General features: G+C 31.5%; 1 protein-coding gene across 9 annotated transcripts in view; it reads left to right on the top strand.

Annotated features, from left to right (window-relative positions):
• The window catches only part of ADGRB3 (adhesion G protein-coupled receptor B3), a 919,013-nt gene that overhangs the window by 730,710 nt on the left and 173,257 nt on the right, over nt 1-15,046 (top strand). For all 9 annotated transcript variants that reach the window (XM_074310585.1, XM_074310582.1, XM_074310581.1 and 6 more), the window contains 3 exons: nt 2,965-3,091; nt 4,708-4,811; nt 8,399-8,501. In XM_074310585.1, coding sequence (XP_074166686.1) covers nt 2,965-3,091; nt 4,708-4,811; nt 8,399-8,501 — 334 coding nt within the window. The remainder of the gene's footprint in view (nt 1-2,964; nt 3,092-4,707; nt 4,812-8,398; nt 8,502-15,046) is intronic.

Raw genomic sequence — 15,046 nt, 5'->3', positions numbered from 1 at the left:
CAGTAGGTGCTTAGTAAGCATTGTTCATTTATTATTATATTATATATTCTTCCACACATAAATACATTTTATGCCAAAAAAGTTCATTATAAGATATTATAGAGTAAATCACTTAATAAAAGCAAATTATTGGAAAACATGGGAGAAAGAATAATTCATAGGCATATTATTTAAAGGCAAATAGAAAACTATGCATTGTGGCTACTGGTATATATCCTTTCTCCTTACACCATTAGAAGCAATTTTATCATAGGATTACTGCATATCAATTTACCTTTACTGCTTCTCCTTGAAGACAACAGGACATTCATATTATTGATTTTAAAAATTCATAGAGTAAAAAATACAAGAGAAAACGAATATTACATATATGTATGTCTATGTGTGTGCTTTATCTGTGCCCAAAAAAAAATTATAAATAACTCGGAAAAAATTTACATAAATATATTCAATAATGTACCCTATTAATAGAAAGTTTATAATGTAAAGAATCATTCTTTTAGTTCTTTCTCTTTAAATGCAATAGACATTTGGGAAGGATTAAATACAAAGTTATTATAAGTCATTCACATCTTGGTATGAATTTGCTTATCTGATCAGGACAAGGAAATAATAGAAGTTTTGAGGAGGGAGGAACATTTTGGAACATGTGATCACTATTTTGGGAAGAAGGCCTGTGAGTACCACAGCAAGGAACTGAATGCTGGGTACTTGTTAAGGAAGAAGAAAATGAAAAAAGGAAAAGAGAATGCCAACATCAGCTGAAGCTAAAGACAAACATTGGCTTCTTTTCTAATTTTCCTAGTGAGGGCCTACTCAGTTGTGTAAAGAGTACTGCTTTTGAAGGATCTGCTTATATGTATGTGATCTGTAGATCTCAAGAACATTCTTTAATTGAACATATCTTTCAGGCATAATTAAGGATCATGTTTATGTATTTAGCAAATACATTTTCATGTTACAAATATTTATATTTTCTTTCAAATAAAGTTTTTTTCTGGTTTTCTTTGTTAAGATCCATATAATTATAACAAAATGTCGAAATAAAAATCTTTGGACATCATCTTGAAAGCATGACAGTTAGATGGATGCATTGTGATGAAGTTCCTTTTTAAGAAGAATAATTGATTCTAATGTTTTAAAATATCTTTTTTTCTTAAATGTTTCTTTGGTATATAATCAGCAGAGATAAATGTATTTCATTTAGCTTTAACTATATGCTACAATTAGATAAGAGAAAAATAGTGAAATCAAAGTTGAAGTGGAATTGAAATTTAGTAGGACCACAACCTTTTCTTTGCTTTTTAAAATAAAATTTGGCATTTCAGTATACCTTAATAAAAAAAATATAAAAATCTCTTAAACATAAGGCAAATAATTATTTGGATGAGCTTGAGAGTATTATAAACGATTTCCCACAATTGCTCTATATCTTTTTGTCTCATCATAGGTAAAAGTGTTGTTACAAGGTGCCAAAATGATCTATTGTAAATTATTGTATTTTGAAATTCATTGTAAGTACAGTTGTTCCTAGACTTTAGGGGCATTACTTGTAAAAACCTCTCAGGAATATACTGCATATGTATTTTAGTTGAAAATTCTGAGGAATTCAAAGTAGAAGATATAGAATCATAACTTAACAAATTATTATTAAGACATTTATTTTCTTCCTGTTTGATTAGTTTATTCCATTTGGGGACTTAGGTTGAAGCAAAGAGAAATGTGCAATAAATGATGCTGTTAGCTAGAGAGTTTCTATGTTTGTACTTAAAGGAGAAAAACAAATGATTCATTTAATGTGTGACACGTGTAATGATACTAGGATTGATTAGTGAAATTAATATCTTTTTTTTTCTTTCTTTTTTTCTATAGAAATAATCTCTCTAGTTTGGTTCATTTGGGGGTGGAGGGGGTGATTCTTTCTTTTTTTTTTTTTCTTTTTTTTCCCTGCACAAAGAAAATGTAGGTTGATACCATTTTTATTGTTCTGCTGGGGTGGGAAACAGACCATATGCTTTAGCATTTTGAATGGCTAAATCTAATAGGGAGAAAATGAATTGATCCTGGAACTTTTCTCCCCGCCCTCAATCAGCCCCTTACCCCCACACTAGACTGGCAGTCGGGGCCATTCCCTCAGATTTTCCATTGATTTAGGGTTATCCTGAGGCTGTTGTCCCAACTCAAACAGAAAGGGGGAGGGGAAGAAATCATAGGGGCCGCAGAGGCGAGTTAGGCTGAGTGAAGTCTGGAGGGCAAACTCGTGTCTTTGGCTCTCGCTGTGTAAGCAGTGCTGAAACCCACCCCTCTGCTGGATCTAAGGCAAAGGCAGTTAGAGTTGGAATCATCTGATGCCGCTGTCGCTGCTTCCCGTTTCCAGGGTGAAATTTTTACAGCAGCTAATTTTATAAGGAGTAAAATACCCCTAAACCAGCAGTAGAGAAGATCTGGTATCACCCAGATAAACAAATGTAATCTTTTAGGCAGGTTTTTCAGAGAAATCCGCATTTTAAATACCAACATTCACCGCCAAAAATGCGGGACGGAAGTCAGAGCTGGTTTGAGAATAAGAAAAGCCTCTTTACACCACGAGTGTTTGAAATGATCCGATGAGCAGAGGAAGTAGCTGCCAAAGCTTTGGCTGCTATTGCCGCTGCTGCCTCCTCTGCCGCTGCTGGGTTCCTCTCAGAGGACTGGACAGAGCAAGCCCTGGTTTCAGCACCAACGGCGCTGGACAGCTCTTTGCACGCTGCACAGCCTCCAGCCTGCTTTCCTCCCCCCCCTCTTGCTTTGCATTACTGTACAACTGGAGATGCATCTAAATTACGTCCTGTTCAACAACAAGTAGATTCTTTCTGTCCGGGAACTACAGTAGACGATTCTCTCAATTAAACTGCATCTTCTTCTTTACGGAATCGGTCATCAGGCGTAATTATCCTGATTTCCCCCTTCCCCCCACCTTTGCAGGAACGAGTCTTTGGGAACCTGGTCCACCCAGGGATGTAAAACTGTGCTTACCGATGCATCCCATACGAAATGCTTATGTGATCGTCTCTCCACCTTCGCCATTTTGGCTCAGCAACCTAGAGAAATAGTAAGTAACAAAGGGAAAACACGGTTTAATGTAAAGACAGGGATATTTTGTGGAGTGTTTCTCCAGGGAACTGCATTTTAGATGGGGGGGAATGTACGATATTACAGGATGGCAAAATTAGGTTCGTCTCCACCTTGACTACAGTAGCTTAGTGAATTGAATTCCAGTTGGTGTGATAGAACTAAATCTTACTCAATTTTATGTCTTCTAACTTGAATTTTCTGCAGTAAATAATTGAGAAAGCTTTCTCACTGTAATGCTAATATGCTGCAAACTTTCAAATAAAATAATTGTCAACTTAGTTGGTTTTTTAAGATTGTAAAGATATTCCAAGGAATTTGTAAGAATACTGTTGATAGTAGAATGAAAATCCCAGACACTGTAGCTAAACACATTGCAGATCTGCATTGGATATTTTCAGTCCAGATTTTTGGGTTGTCTGCTGATATTTGGGAAGGGGGTGATTAAATCAAGTTTTCAGGAAATCATGAAATATAAAAAGTATTATCCATCTTTATAAGTACAAGAGGTTTCTGAAAATAGTTTCCAAAGCAGAGAGTTGTGAGGCAGTGTCTAAATGGGGAATAATTTGCTTATATTGTATATTAGAAATTATTTCCAGAAATGGACATAACAATTCCAATAAATGTTATATTTCAGGCTAAATTTGGCCTGAAGGAATGCTAGTTTCCTCTCTTATATAGATGAAGAAGATAACATGCTGAAATACAATTTTGCTAAATTCCCAAGGCTTTGAACAGCATACTGGCTTTTAACATACCCTTTTAAACTTTCAATGCTAAAAAAAACACTTTTAAAATAGCACTCACTGCTTTTGTCATGTTAATTTCTAAGCAAAAGTCACTTGAGTAGTAAATGCTTACTTTTTAAAATTGTCTTTAATAGGAAACAAGACTTATTTTTCAAGGTCATATGTTTTACTATTGTTGTTGATATTTTGAAAATTAATTCTGCATATAATATTCATTAGCAAAATTATGAAATATATTTCTGTCCCAGAAAACAGAATTTCTTTAGGCTGCACAGAGGCCAAATAAGGAAAATTAAGTGGAGAATGCTTGACTTAGGACAAAGTTGTTAAAAGTCAGAAAGTTTGATAAATTTTAAGTAAGCATGAACTAGGTTTTGAATAATTAAATAAGTATTGAATGAATGAAATGAATAAAGAAAATATTATTAAATATCCATAGATAAATTACTAAATATATTTTGGAAGGAAAAGATACAGCTATAAGTTGTAGCTGAAAAATGATTTAATATGTAAATGACTATCAAGTTCAAGTTTTAGGTCTCTGTTTTAAAATAGGTTATTAAAGTGGTACTGTATAATCTTAACATTTTAAGCCTACAAGGCCTTATTTATATCTTTTTATATTGGGGGTTGGAGAAGAAGAGGAGTAGTCGATAGAATTAGTCACTGGAGAGATGAAAGCTTTGGCAAGTAAGTTGTTCCAAAGACAAACTAGGTTTTGGTGATATTTCTTAAATAGTAATTTGATTTTACTCAGTTTGTTCCCTGTTTTTAATTTTTATAAAAATACTTCTCTTGTTTTTGTTTTTGTTTGTGTGTGTTCACACATGTGTGCGACTTACAGATCATGGAATCATCTGGGGCACCTTCAGTAACACTCATAGTAGGCAGTGGTCTATCTTGCTTGGCCTTAATCACCCTAGCAGTTGTCTATGCAGCACTATGGAGGTATGTATTTGATTTTTACACATGAATGAAATATTCAGTAATTTAGAAATAAATTGAGAAATCTGATACCCATTTATGTCTGTCTGCTTTATTTACTTTGTGCAATAATTTTTTTAAAAATTTATAACATGAAAAATTGGAATGCCTTACCTGACTTAATTATGTGCTGACCTGTTGGTGACTCTATATATCTTTTTTTTTTAATATTTTCTCTTCTCTACTCCTAAATATGTTGGTCATTTAGTCCATAATTGTGCTATTAGTTAACGCTCTCTTTTTCTCCCTTATCCATGCATCAAAAACTCTCAAGTAAGGGCTACATAATGCTCTCTCTGTTTCCTGTTTTCCATTTAGTACAAAAATGATACTTGGTTATAGAGTATAATTTCTCAGTTACCAAGTAGTCAATTTCTGAATTTCATACTTATGAATTTAAAGAGAGCCAAATAAACTAACCTGCTTCTTCAAAGATTTATTTCTTAACACTCTACTTCAATACTTATCAAAGGCCTTCTAGTGAATCAAATTTCTTCCTTCCTATAAAGGAGTGAAAAATCAAATGAGGCAACAAGCAGATAACATAAAAGTAGTTTTAGGGAAAAGTCTACCATGACATTAGTTGGAACTTATTTCTGTAGAAAATACAAGACATACCTTCAGATTTTTCTTAAGGCCTAGAATTATTGTAGGAATAATGCTCGCAAAATTTTTTTTTTTCATTTTAGTAACACAACTTCAGTAAAGAAATTTGTTCTATCCTAAATGCATTTGCCGAACAACTATTGTTTTGAACCTGTGAAATTGGATCTGAAATAGATGGTGGTCTTATCCCTAATATAAGTTTTACAAGTCAGTCAGTACCTAGAACAGCAGTAAAAATGATCATCAGCTCTCAGTAGCAAGAGACCATTTGATTAGACTTGCTATCTTCATTTTTGTCTTTGTGAACATTCTCCCCCCCCCCTTTTTTTCCTTCTAATGAATAATGCTTCACTGGCTAATCAATGAAGTTAACTTGTTCACATAAATTAATTCTCACATCTCATGGCAAAATAATTGGGATGCTTAAAGGTTCATATTTATAAAGATTCCTCTTCAGTTAAGGTTGTTGGATACCTAGTGCTCTTTATGGAATCATTATTTTCTGATGGTAAAGTATTCACTTCTCCAAAGAAGTCCTAGAGAAATACATGATGTGGAACTGATTCTGTACACTTAAATACTATGTCCATGAAGAGTGTGTTAGGAAGCTTTTTGAAGCTATAAATCTTTTAATTATTTGTATGTTAGATTGAGCCATGGGTCTGAAGTCTGGAAGAACTGAGTTCAAATGTAGTTGCAGACCCTTACTGTCTGTGTGACCCTGGACAAATCATTTAAATCTATTTGCCTCCATTTCCTTATCAGTAAAATGAAAAGAGTAAAATGAAGAAGGAAATGGCAAACCAGTTCAGTATCTTTGCCAAAAGAAAAAAAGGGGGTCAATGAGCAACTGAAAGACTGAACAACCACTACACATAGACTATATATATATATGTGTGTGTGTGTGTGTGTGTGTGTGTGTGTGTGTGTGTGTGTGTGTATATATATATATATATATATATATATATGAATAAAATCTAAGGGTCAGTTAAAGTGAGCTTTGAAGAAGAGAGAACATTTTTAAAAGAATAAGGCTGATGAATTTTTTAGCCACAGGACCTCATGAAAACCATTCCCTAAAATATGGAAGGGTTATGATGTGCATTACTAGAGAGAATATCCTAGGGAAGAAACCATGTACTCTTGAAGCAATTGATAGTGTTGGACTTTTAGTCTGTGATAATTCTCAAAAAAAATTTTTTTAAAGAAAGAAAACTATTGCTTAGTCTGCTCAAAGACATGTGAGCATGAACAATCATGAGCATTTCAAGGCTTGGTGGTTGGTGGTTGGAAAGACGGTTACTTTAGATACAACTCCTAGTGGGCACATATTTGGAATAGAGTAAGAACTTTTTTTGCTTATGATTTGGACTAGTCATTATTTACACCATAAGTGCAAATATATAATTCAAAGGCATCCGTAATATATTTCTACTTTCTATTGTCTAAAACCATCAGCAAACCATTCTACCACTTCTACATGAAATTAGGCTCTCCTAGACATTAAAATTGTTCAACAAAATATATATAAAACTGAACAAGGAATATGTGAGATTGATTTGTCAATTATATTGTCTCTTTAAAATGAAGTCATACATTCACCATAGGCACAATTGGCAGATGATTTTTTGAGGAAGCAACTCACAAAACTTTTTAGAAATACTAAGACTTCATGTAGAGAATTGGAGGGGGGAAATGAGAAATAACACATTCATTACCATTTATAATGTCTGTGACTATCCTGAGAGTTGAAATGATAGTAATTTCTTCATCTGTGAGGATAGAAAGGTCCTGGAGTTAAATCTAAATGTGATTTTGGGTTATTTTGAGGAGGAATGGCATGCCTGATAGATTGTAAAATTACTTTTTATTCTACTTTCCTGGAATATGCCTCAAAATTTGGAGCTTTTCACTTGATGATTACGAAATTAGGAAAAGAGGATTTAAAATTTGTGTTTTAGACTCTGTATCCTGATGTTTCAATACCAATACCATTGTTGAACATATTTACTTGTGCATATTGTTCCAATATAAAGCATCAACAAAGTATACAAAGTGTACAAAGATAGAAGGTATTATTATAAAATAGATAATGCCATCCACTGAGTTACCACAGAATTTCTCAATCATTTAAATCTTTGGGGGCACTTTTTAATTAAAGGGCCTTCCCAGTACCATCAATTTTTTTTAAATTCTGGATTGAATAAAAAGAATTATCCCTTGGGGCTTCTAGAACAACATTAATATAAAGCAGATATTTTTCTACTTTGGGAAACTTTTATACCACATGTTACATATAATATATACATACATATATATGATTGTTCTCTTTTAATATTAGCTAAAATTTGAATGTGTAAGATTGGTATTAATTCTTTTATGTTGATCTATATAACAACAATGATGAGCATGTTTTATCATATTTGTTTTAAATTTTCATAATATTAACCTATGTATTTATAGAAATCACATAATAAAAGGTATGGTTAAATCTTTAAATTAATTATCATTGGTTAATTCAAAAGCATAATTTAGAATATGTTAAATTATTCTTAACCATGGAGTAATTTTGAATTATACAGAGTTAGATATCAATTCCGAATTGGTTGCTTTAAATCCTTGGGAATGTGATTTGGACTCCATTTTCTAAACCATAAAATGAGGAGACTGAGCTAGTTGATAACTAAGGTCCCTTTCAGTTCTACATCACATAAATTCTAGACATACCTAAATCACCCACACATAAACACATACACACACCCATGCCCATATATACACAAATGCAACTTTCTATAAAATTTTGCATTTAAAAACATATTTTATTATATGTAATAGACTTTGTTTTGATGGGCCTAATTCTTGATGAATTCAAAAATTGTACAAGATAAAGCTCTGAATGCCTATTTTGAATTTTAACATTTGCAATTATTTATCTCTTTGAACAGATATATTCGATCTGAAAGGTCAATAATCTTGATTAACTTCTGCCTATCTATCATCTCATCAAATATTCTCATACTAGTTGGACAAACGCAGACACATAATAAGGTATGAATGCTGATTTTTCTAATTCCTTTTTAAAAAATGTTCTCTTTAATTTAGAATAACTCATTTGTTTTCCAAACTTTAATGCCCCCCCCTAAAAAAGATAAGCAAGAAAAATTTCTGGTCTAAAGTATTCCCTCTGCCCTCATTGGGTTGGTTATCTCTCTCTGATACCCTGTTTTGTCTGGTAAGAGTGTTTTCTAAACACCAAATCAAAGCTCAGTGAGTTCAAAGACCTAAGACATCAAAAGCAAAAATTGTGACTCATTATCCTAATTGTAATAGGATTGCCACTATGTTTTGGTCTTCTTTATTAACATACTGACACTCAAAAGGCAACCATAAATTGCTTAGAAGTTGCATGCTGCTCTCTAAATGAGCTCAAGGAAATGTGTCTACAGGGAGTAATAGAAGATGTCCTAGCTGGGCTGTAAATGTTGTATAGACACTATTCCAGTTACAAAGCATATTAGACTTTTTAAAAAAATCATTTAAATCAAAGAATTTTAATGTTTGACTGAGATTGTGATTCTTTACAATGTTCTTTTTTATGGTATTAAGGAACATGTATTTTGTTTCTGTTTTTTAAAATATTATTGTAATTCATATTCCCAAATATGTCAGACCCTTTCTGAACTCTTCTAGAAATGCTTCCGCATTTCTAAACCCTCAAGAGTTTTTCTAAATTAATTTATTTAAACTAACATGACTGAAAGTTTAAGGAACTAATAATTCTCCAAAATTCTAAGCATCTTGTTTTTTTTCTTAATTTTGACCGAGAATTAAATTGGTTCTTTCATTTAAGAAAAAAAAGTTGAATTTTTAGTAAATGTTTTAGATAGTCACAATTTATTTATCAGTCTAAAAGTTCTTTTGTGTCTATGTTCTCTATATCCTAGACTAAGGATAATGATTTTTATAAGGATTTCTGAAATGTAGGGTTCAAGGATCTCTCCATGACCACACAGTACAAAAATAAATTTTACTTTGGCTAACAATTTTTTTATCTTTGAATGAGAGGAAGAAAGACATAAAAAAGCTGGCTCACTCACTTGATTTTTAGAAATTAAGGATGGAGGGCACTTCAAAATTGTATTTAATTAATACAGTAGGTATTTTAAAATGTGTTTCCCTTTTGTCATTATGATAAGCTTAACTGAAGGGGATAATGAAATTGAATAGAAAAGAAGGGAAAGAGAAAAAGGAAGGGAGAAGAAAGAGGAAAACAATACTATAGAGTTATGGGGCAGAATGGTTGAAAGGTTGATTTAGAGTAGGTAAGATAGCCTCTTGACTCTAGGCATTGTTTAGAGAATTGTTCACTGGATTGGGGGATGATCTGGTCCTTAGAAATGATAATTATTTAAAACTTGTTCTTGATCTTAAAACATTCTGAGACTGCATTCTAATTGGGCTATATTTAGTTTTCCCATACAGGGAAAACATTTAGATATGACCAGTGACCAACTGGGCCATAAGACAGATTGAATTCTTGAGATGGAGATTTTTTCCTATCTAGACTTATACTGTATTAGGTTTTTTTTTTTCTTTTTTGGTTCTTTTGGTAAACATACCTCATTTAACGAATGAAAAGAGCTTATATTTATGTATTATTTTGTCATTAAAAAGTACTTCTAAGAATGTTATCTTGCAACTGAGTTATCCTATGATGTAAATAATATTAATATCTCTATTCCTATTTTACATCTGGCTGAACAAGTCTTAGGGGAAATAAATCTAAATCACAATTCTAGTATGGTGATATAATTTAGAATGAAATTCTGCAGTTTTTAAGTCCCAAGTATACTGTTCCTTTGGCCACATGCTAAACAACCTATCTTCATTTAGAGATGTACTTCTAAAACTTAAAAAACTCTGACAGCTGTTATACTCCATGTAATAGAGTAATAGATGTATTTAGAAGCTTCTCAGCTTATTATGATAGTTATTTATAGTCAAATAGTACCTTTATTTTTTATTGTCTAAAATTTTGAGGAGAAAAATATAATGTCTACTGATCACTTTTTCTCATTCACTGTGTATTCAAAATTTAGGAGAATTCTTCATAGGGAATTTTCATAAGGAAAATTATCAGTCTGGCTTAGAGGAAAGAAATCTGACCTTGAAACCCTGAGTTCAAATCTTGACTCTGCTATATATTGGCTATAGCACACTGGACAGATCATGTAATTTCTCATTAGCCTAGAAACCTATAAGGTTCTAAATTTCTGAGAAAATATGGGCTGAATAGTTGGTTGCTTCCATCAGTGGAATTGTAGACAAGAATTGTATTCTCCAACTGTTAGTTAAGATTCTGACCAAAAATGTTCACTTTGATAATGTAATTGGTGTCTAGATGATGGTGATGGTGATAACAATGATAAGTAGCCAAAATTAATTTTTTCAGATATAATATTGTTTACATATTGCTACATGTCAGAAAAACTTTTCAAAGCTACTTAAATAACTTGTAGATAGCCCTGAGAAGATAAATAAATATGAAAAACTAGGTTCTTACTTTCTGTATCCCTTCTTCCCATGCTTACATGGGAATAACTATGAAAGTGCTCACATAAAATTTATATTTCATGCCATCAATGGAAATTTACTCTGTAGACTATAGACCTGTTTGAAATGGATTGGGCCTAACAATCCCACTTAAAAAACAGGAAAAGGAAGGAGAGGAAACATGTCTATGAGAATTATTAAGCTAAGAGCTCCAAGAAAAAAATATGAAATTGAAATAATAATGAATGGCAAATGGATTTTATTTTGATTGTGCATGAGACTATTCTGTGGCTATGGGAATTTGTTACTGGTTAAAACATTCCACTTAAATGGGAAAAAGCTAACGTCAGAGTGTCTGCCAATGTACAAATTCTCTAATTTTGCCTACATAGAATATTTGTTAGCTTATACTAAAAATTGACATTTGAAATGGATTTTTAAAATATTTTGAGCAATCATTTGAAGATCTTACAATCTTGTTCAACTATAGTTGCCATTATTATCTAATATCTTCAAGTGTAGGATGTTGGAATTACCCATTGAACAAAACTAAATTGCAAGCAAGCCTCATACTCTCCCTCCATTTTCTGAGTGAGCAAAGCAAGAATATCAAGTATTATTTCCTATATTTATTTTAAAAATAAGAATAAAATTCAACTATCATTCACTATATTTTAAGCTTCCTCATAAAGTAGAGTTGTCCCCTTGATCTGATTACTTAAAAATTTTAATTAAAAAGTTTATGCATCTTTTTAAAATATTAAGCCTATTAAAATTGTACCTTCAAGAAATCAGTCACCTCTTGAGGTTCACAAGCTCTTTATATTGATATTATTTATGTAGTGGGGATGTCCATATGTGTATGTATTAACTAAATCTGTGAATTAAACAATAACTATGACTAAAACTTAACAAAATAAAATTATATAGGAAATGTACATGATGATGTATTTATACTAATATCCACAAGTGCAAATATAAAGTAAAAATTAAAATTAAAGACTAATATTCATACTAGGGAACAAATTTAGGGTTTAAGTTTTTGTTCATATTTCTCTTAAAAGGTTTGAAGTTATTTCTTTAAATGTTTTTGTTTAGAATACAGGAGTAAGAATATAAAATGTTAACTGAGTTTGAGCTATGAAATAAATGTTATATAAAATTCAAATACATAACTATTTATTCTTGGACATCAACAACATATCCTCCATCATATTGTAGAAAATAAAAGACATAATTAGTCTTGGCAATAAATATAAGCAGAATTCTGATTCATAGGCTTCCTGGATTTTTCCCTACTGAGGACAGTAGCACTGTTGTATAATAAAGGGCATAGCATAATAGATAAAATACACTACATGTATCTTTTATATTGAGTGAGAAACATTTGTTTATGTCTTATACAGGCATATATATATATATATATATGTATATATATATATATATATATATATATATATGTATATATATATATATACATATATATATATATACATATATATATATATATATATATGGCTAAATCTAAAGTGCATTTTAACTAAGTAATTATTGAATGTGTGTTATGTTTTATGATTCTAGGTGGTAAGTCAAGCTTATTTACCTGAAATTTTTTTCTAGTGGGTAAAATTTGTATCTGATCTTCTTAAAGTTTAAAAATAAAGAAACTTGACTTCTTGGATACTTCACACATATTATGAATGTAATTTTTTTTCTGGTTAAACACCTTTATCAGAAGTTATCTTAACTTCATTATGGCAAAACTGAGGTATCATCCTTTTTTCTTAAAAAGTAAATCTTTGCATATTGGTCTGTATAAAATGTACAATTTATTTTTAAAAGAACTGGATAAGAAATACATGTTGGAATATAAGTAGAGAGGAAAAGAAGAAATTCCAAATATTCCCATTCCTAGAACAATTTTTTAGAAAAGGAAACAAAAATCTCCCACTATTTATACTTGTTCATATATTCAGTTTCAGATAGCTTGCAGACACTGATGTCCCTCAGGATATAAAAGAAAAGAATTCTTATAAAAATCTTTAACTTCAAGCAATTCACTAAAGTCATAAGATAAATGAGATTTTGCTTTATTAAAAGAATATCAATGCTAAAAAAAAGTTGTCTTAGGAAGAATCCTGGTAAATGATTATTATTAATATTATTGTTCTTTTATTCAGATTTAGTACTTCATTTCAGTTCAACAAACATTTATTAAATACCTACTGGGTATACACTATGTTAATGCCTTGGATGTGTAGATAAGGTCAAGAGATTCAATGTAGAAGGGGCTTAAAATGTTGCCATTACATACATATGTTGTACATCATAGTCATAGAAAGACATATTTTGGAACAAATCACCAATCCAAATTTACCCATGATTAGAGAAGAATCTGTGTGTATAAAACTCAGCATGAATACAAAATTCAATTCCAAAAATTTTTGAGTCCCCATTACATGCAAAGTTTATCTAGTTTAAAAAATATTTAGCAAATGCTAAATTGCTGTATTCAAGGAGCAGTGTTTTATTAGATAACTAAAAAGTATAAAAATCTGGTCTCTGCCCTCAGAGAAGTTAAAATGATGGAGAAGGTAAAATTAAATTACATAAATAACTCAAATGAAATATAATGAGTACATAGTTTAGTATAAGATGTTAAGAACACTACAAAGAGATTTATTGCATAGGTTTTCAAAATAAACAAAATATATGCTATGATTTTTAACTAGATTCTTTCAAGAACACATTGTTTCCTATTAAGGTAAGATTTCTCAGCATCCACATATCTGAAAACAGCTCCAGTTATATCTTTTAATGCTTAAATAATGAATGTAGTCATCCAAAAGGTAAAAGATGGCATTTAATAGAACTTTATCCTTATTATAATAGAGTAATAGCATGAGTGTATGTTTTCAGAAGTGAAGAATCCTGTAAGCATATATACATATTATTAGAAAGATTTCTCATTTTTCTCCTATGAATGTTCTAGTGATATGAAAACATGATAACTATTTCCATATTATGTTCTTTTCTTTTCCTTTCCATGCCATCAAGAAAAATGGATGCATTTTTTGGGACTTTGTTGCCCAGAGCTATAAATCTTTTGATTATACTCCAGCTCTGCCTTATTGAATGCCTTTCCCTTTTCAATAAGTTAGTGATTGCTGTTGGACTGATTAATATTTTTCAGGTTTTTAAAATTGTCTTTTTATTTTAGCCGGCTCACATTGCAATGCTGTCTCATTTGGCTTCATTAACAATTGTGTTATAAATAAAAAGACATTAGCCATCTGAGGTAAACAAAATACTGTTTACCTATTTTCTCTGCAAGAAGTCAGTGGTAAACTCAATTGAAAACAAATGGCAAAAGTAAGCTACACAGATGGGATAGAAGTTAATTATTTTCAATCTTACTGCTGATCATATTTAAGACTTAGTTGACTGGTCAGTATGGCTATGTCAAAGATGGTTTGTGAGAATTTTGTAAAAGACATACATTTTTCAGGAGTACATCTACCTTCAGATACTTGTGTTTTACTTTGATGATAATAGAGCTTGCACATCAAGAGAACACTTAATCCCTCTGGCTACCAAGCTGGATAACTCAGGCTGTGTATTTAGAGCACTTTGTCATTTCTGGCTATGAATTTGCTGGTTGAGATCCTAAGGAGAGTATTATCCTCTGTTCTAATGTTCTGCTTTGTTAAGATCATACAGAACACTAAGGGTTGGAATGGGAAGGAGAAAGGGGTAGAGAACATAGATTTAAATCTTTGTTGCTGTCAATAAAATTAAAATTATTAAAATTTAAGCTTAACTTCCATAAATGTAACTGTATTTGTGATGAGAATTTTTAAAAATTCCTACTGTCGGGGGCAGTAGATGGCGCAGTGCATAGAGCACCAGCCCTGAATTCAGGAGGACCCAAGTTCAAATCTGATCTCAGACAGTTAACACTTCCTAGCTGTGTGACCCTGGGCAAGTCACTTAACCCCAGCCTCAGGGGGGAAAAAAAATTCCTACTGTCACTTGATATG

This window comes from Sminthopsis crassicaudata, chromosome 4 (assembly GCF_048593235.1).
Source record: "Sminthopsis crassicaudata isolate SCR6 chromosome 4, ASM4859323v1, whole genome shotgun sequence".
Classification (NCBI taxonomy): Eukaryota; Metazoa; Chordata; class Mammalia; order Dasyuromorphia; family Dasyuridae; genus Sminthopsis; species Sminthopsis crassicaudata.
The sequence above is the reverse complement of the archived record's forward strand: the minus strand, read 5'-3'. Positions and strand labels throughout refer to the sequence as shown.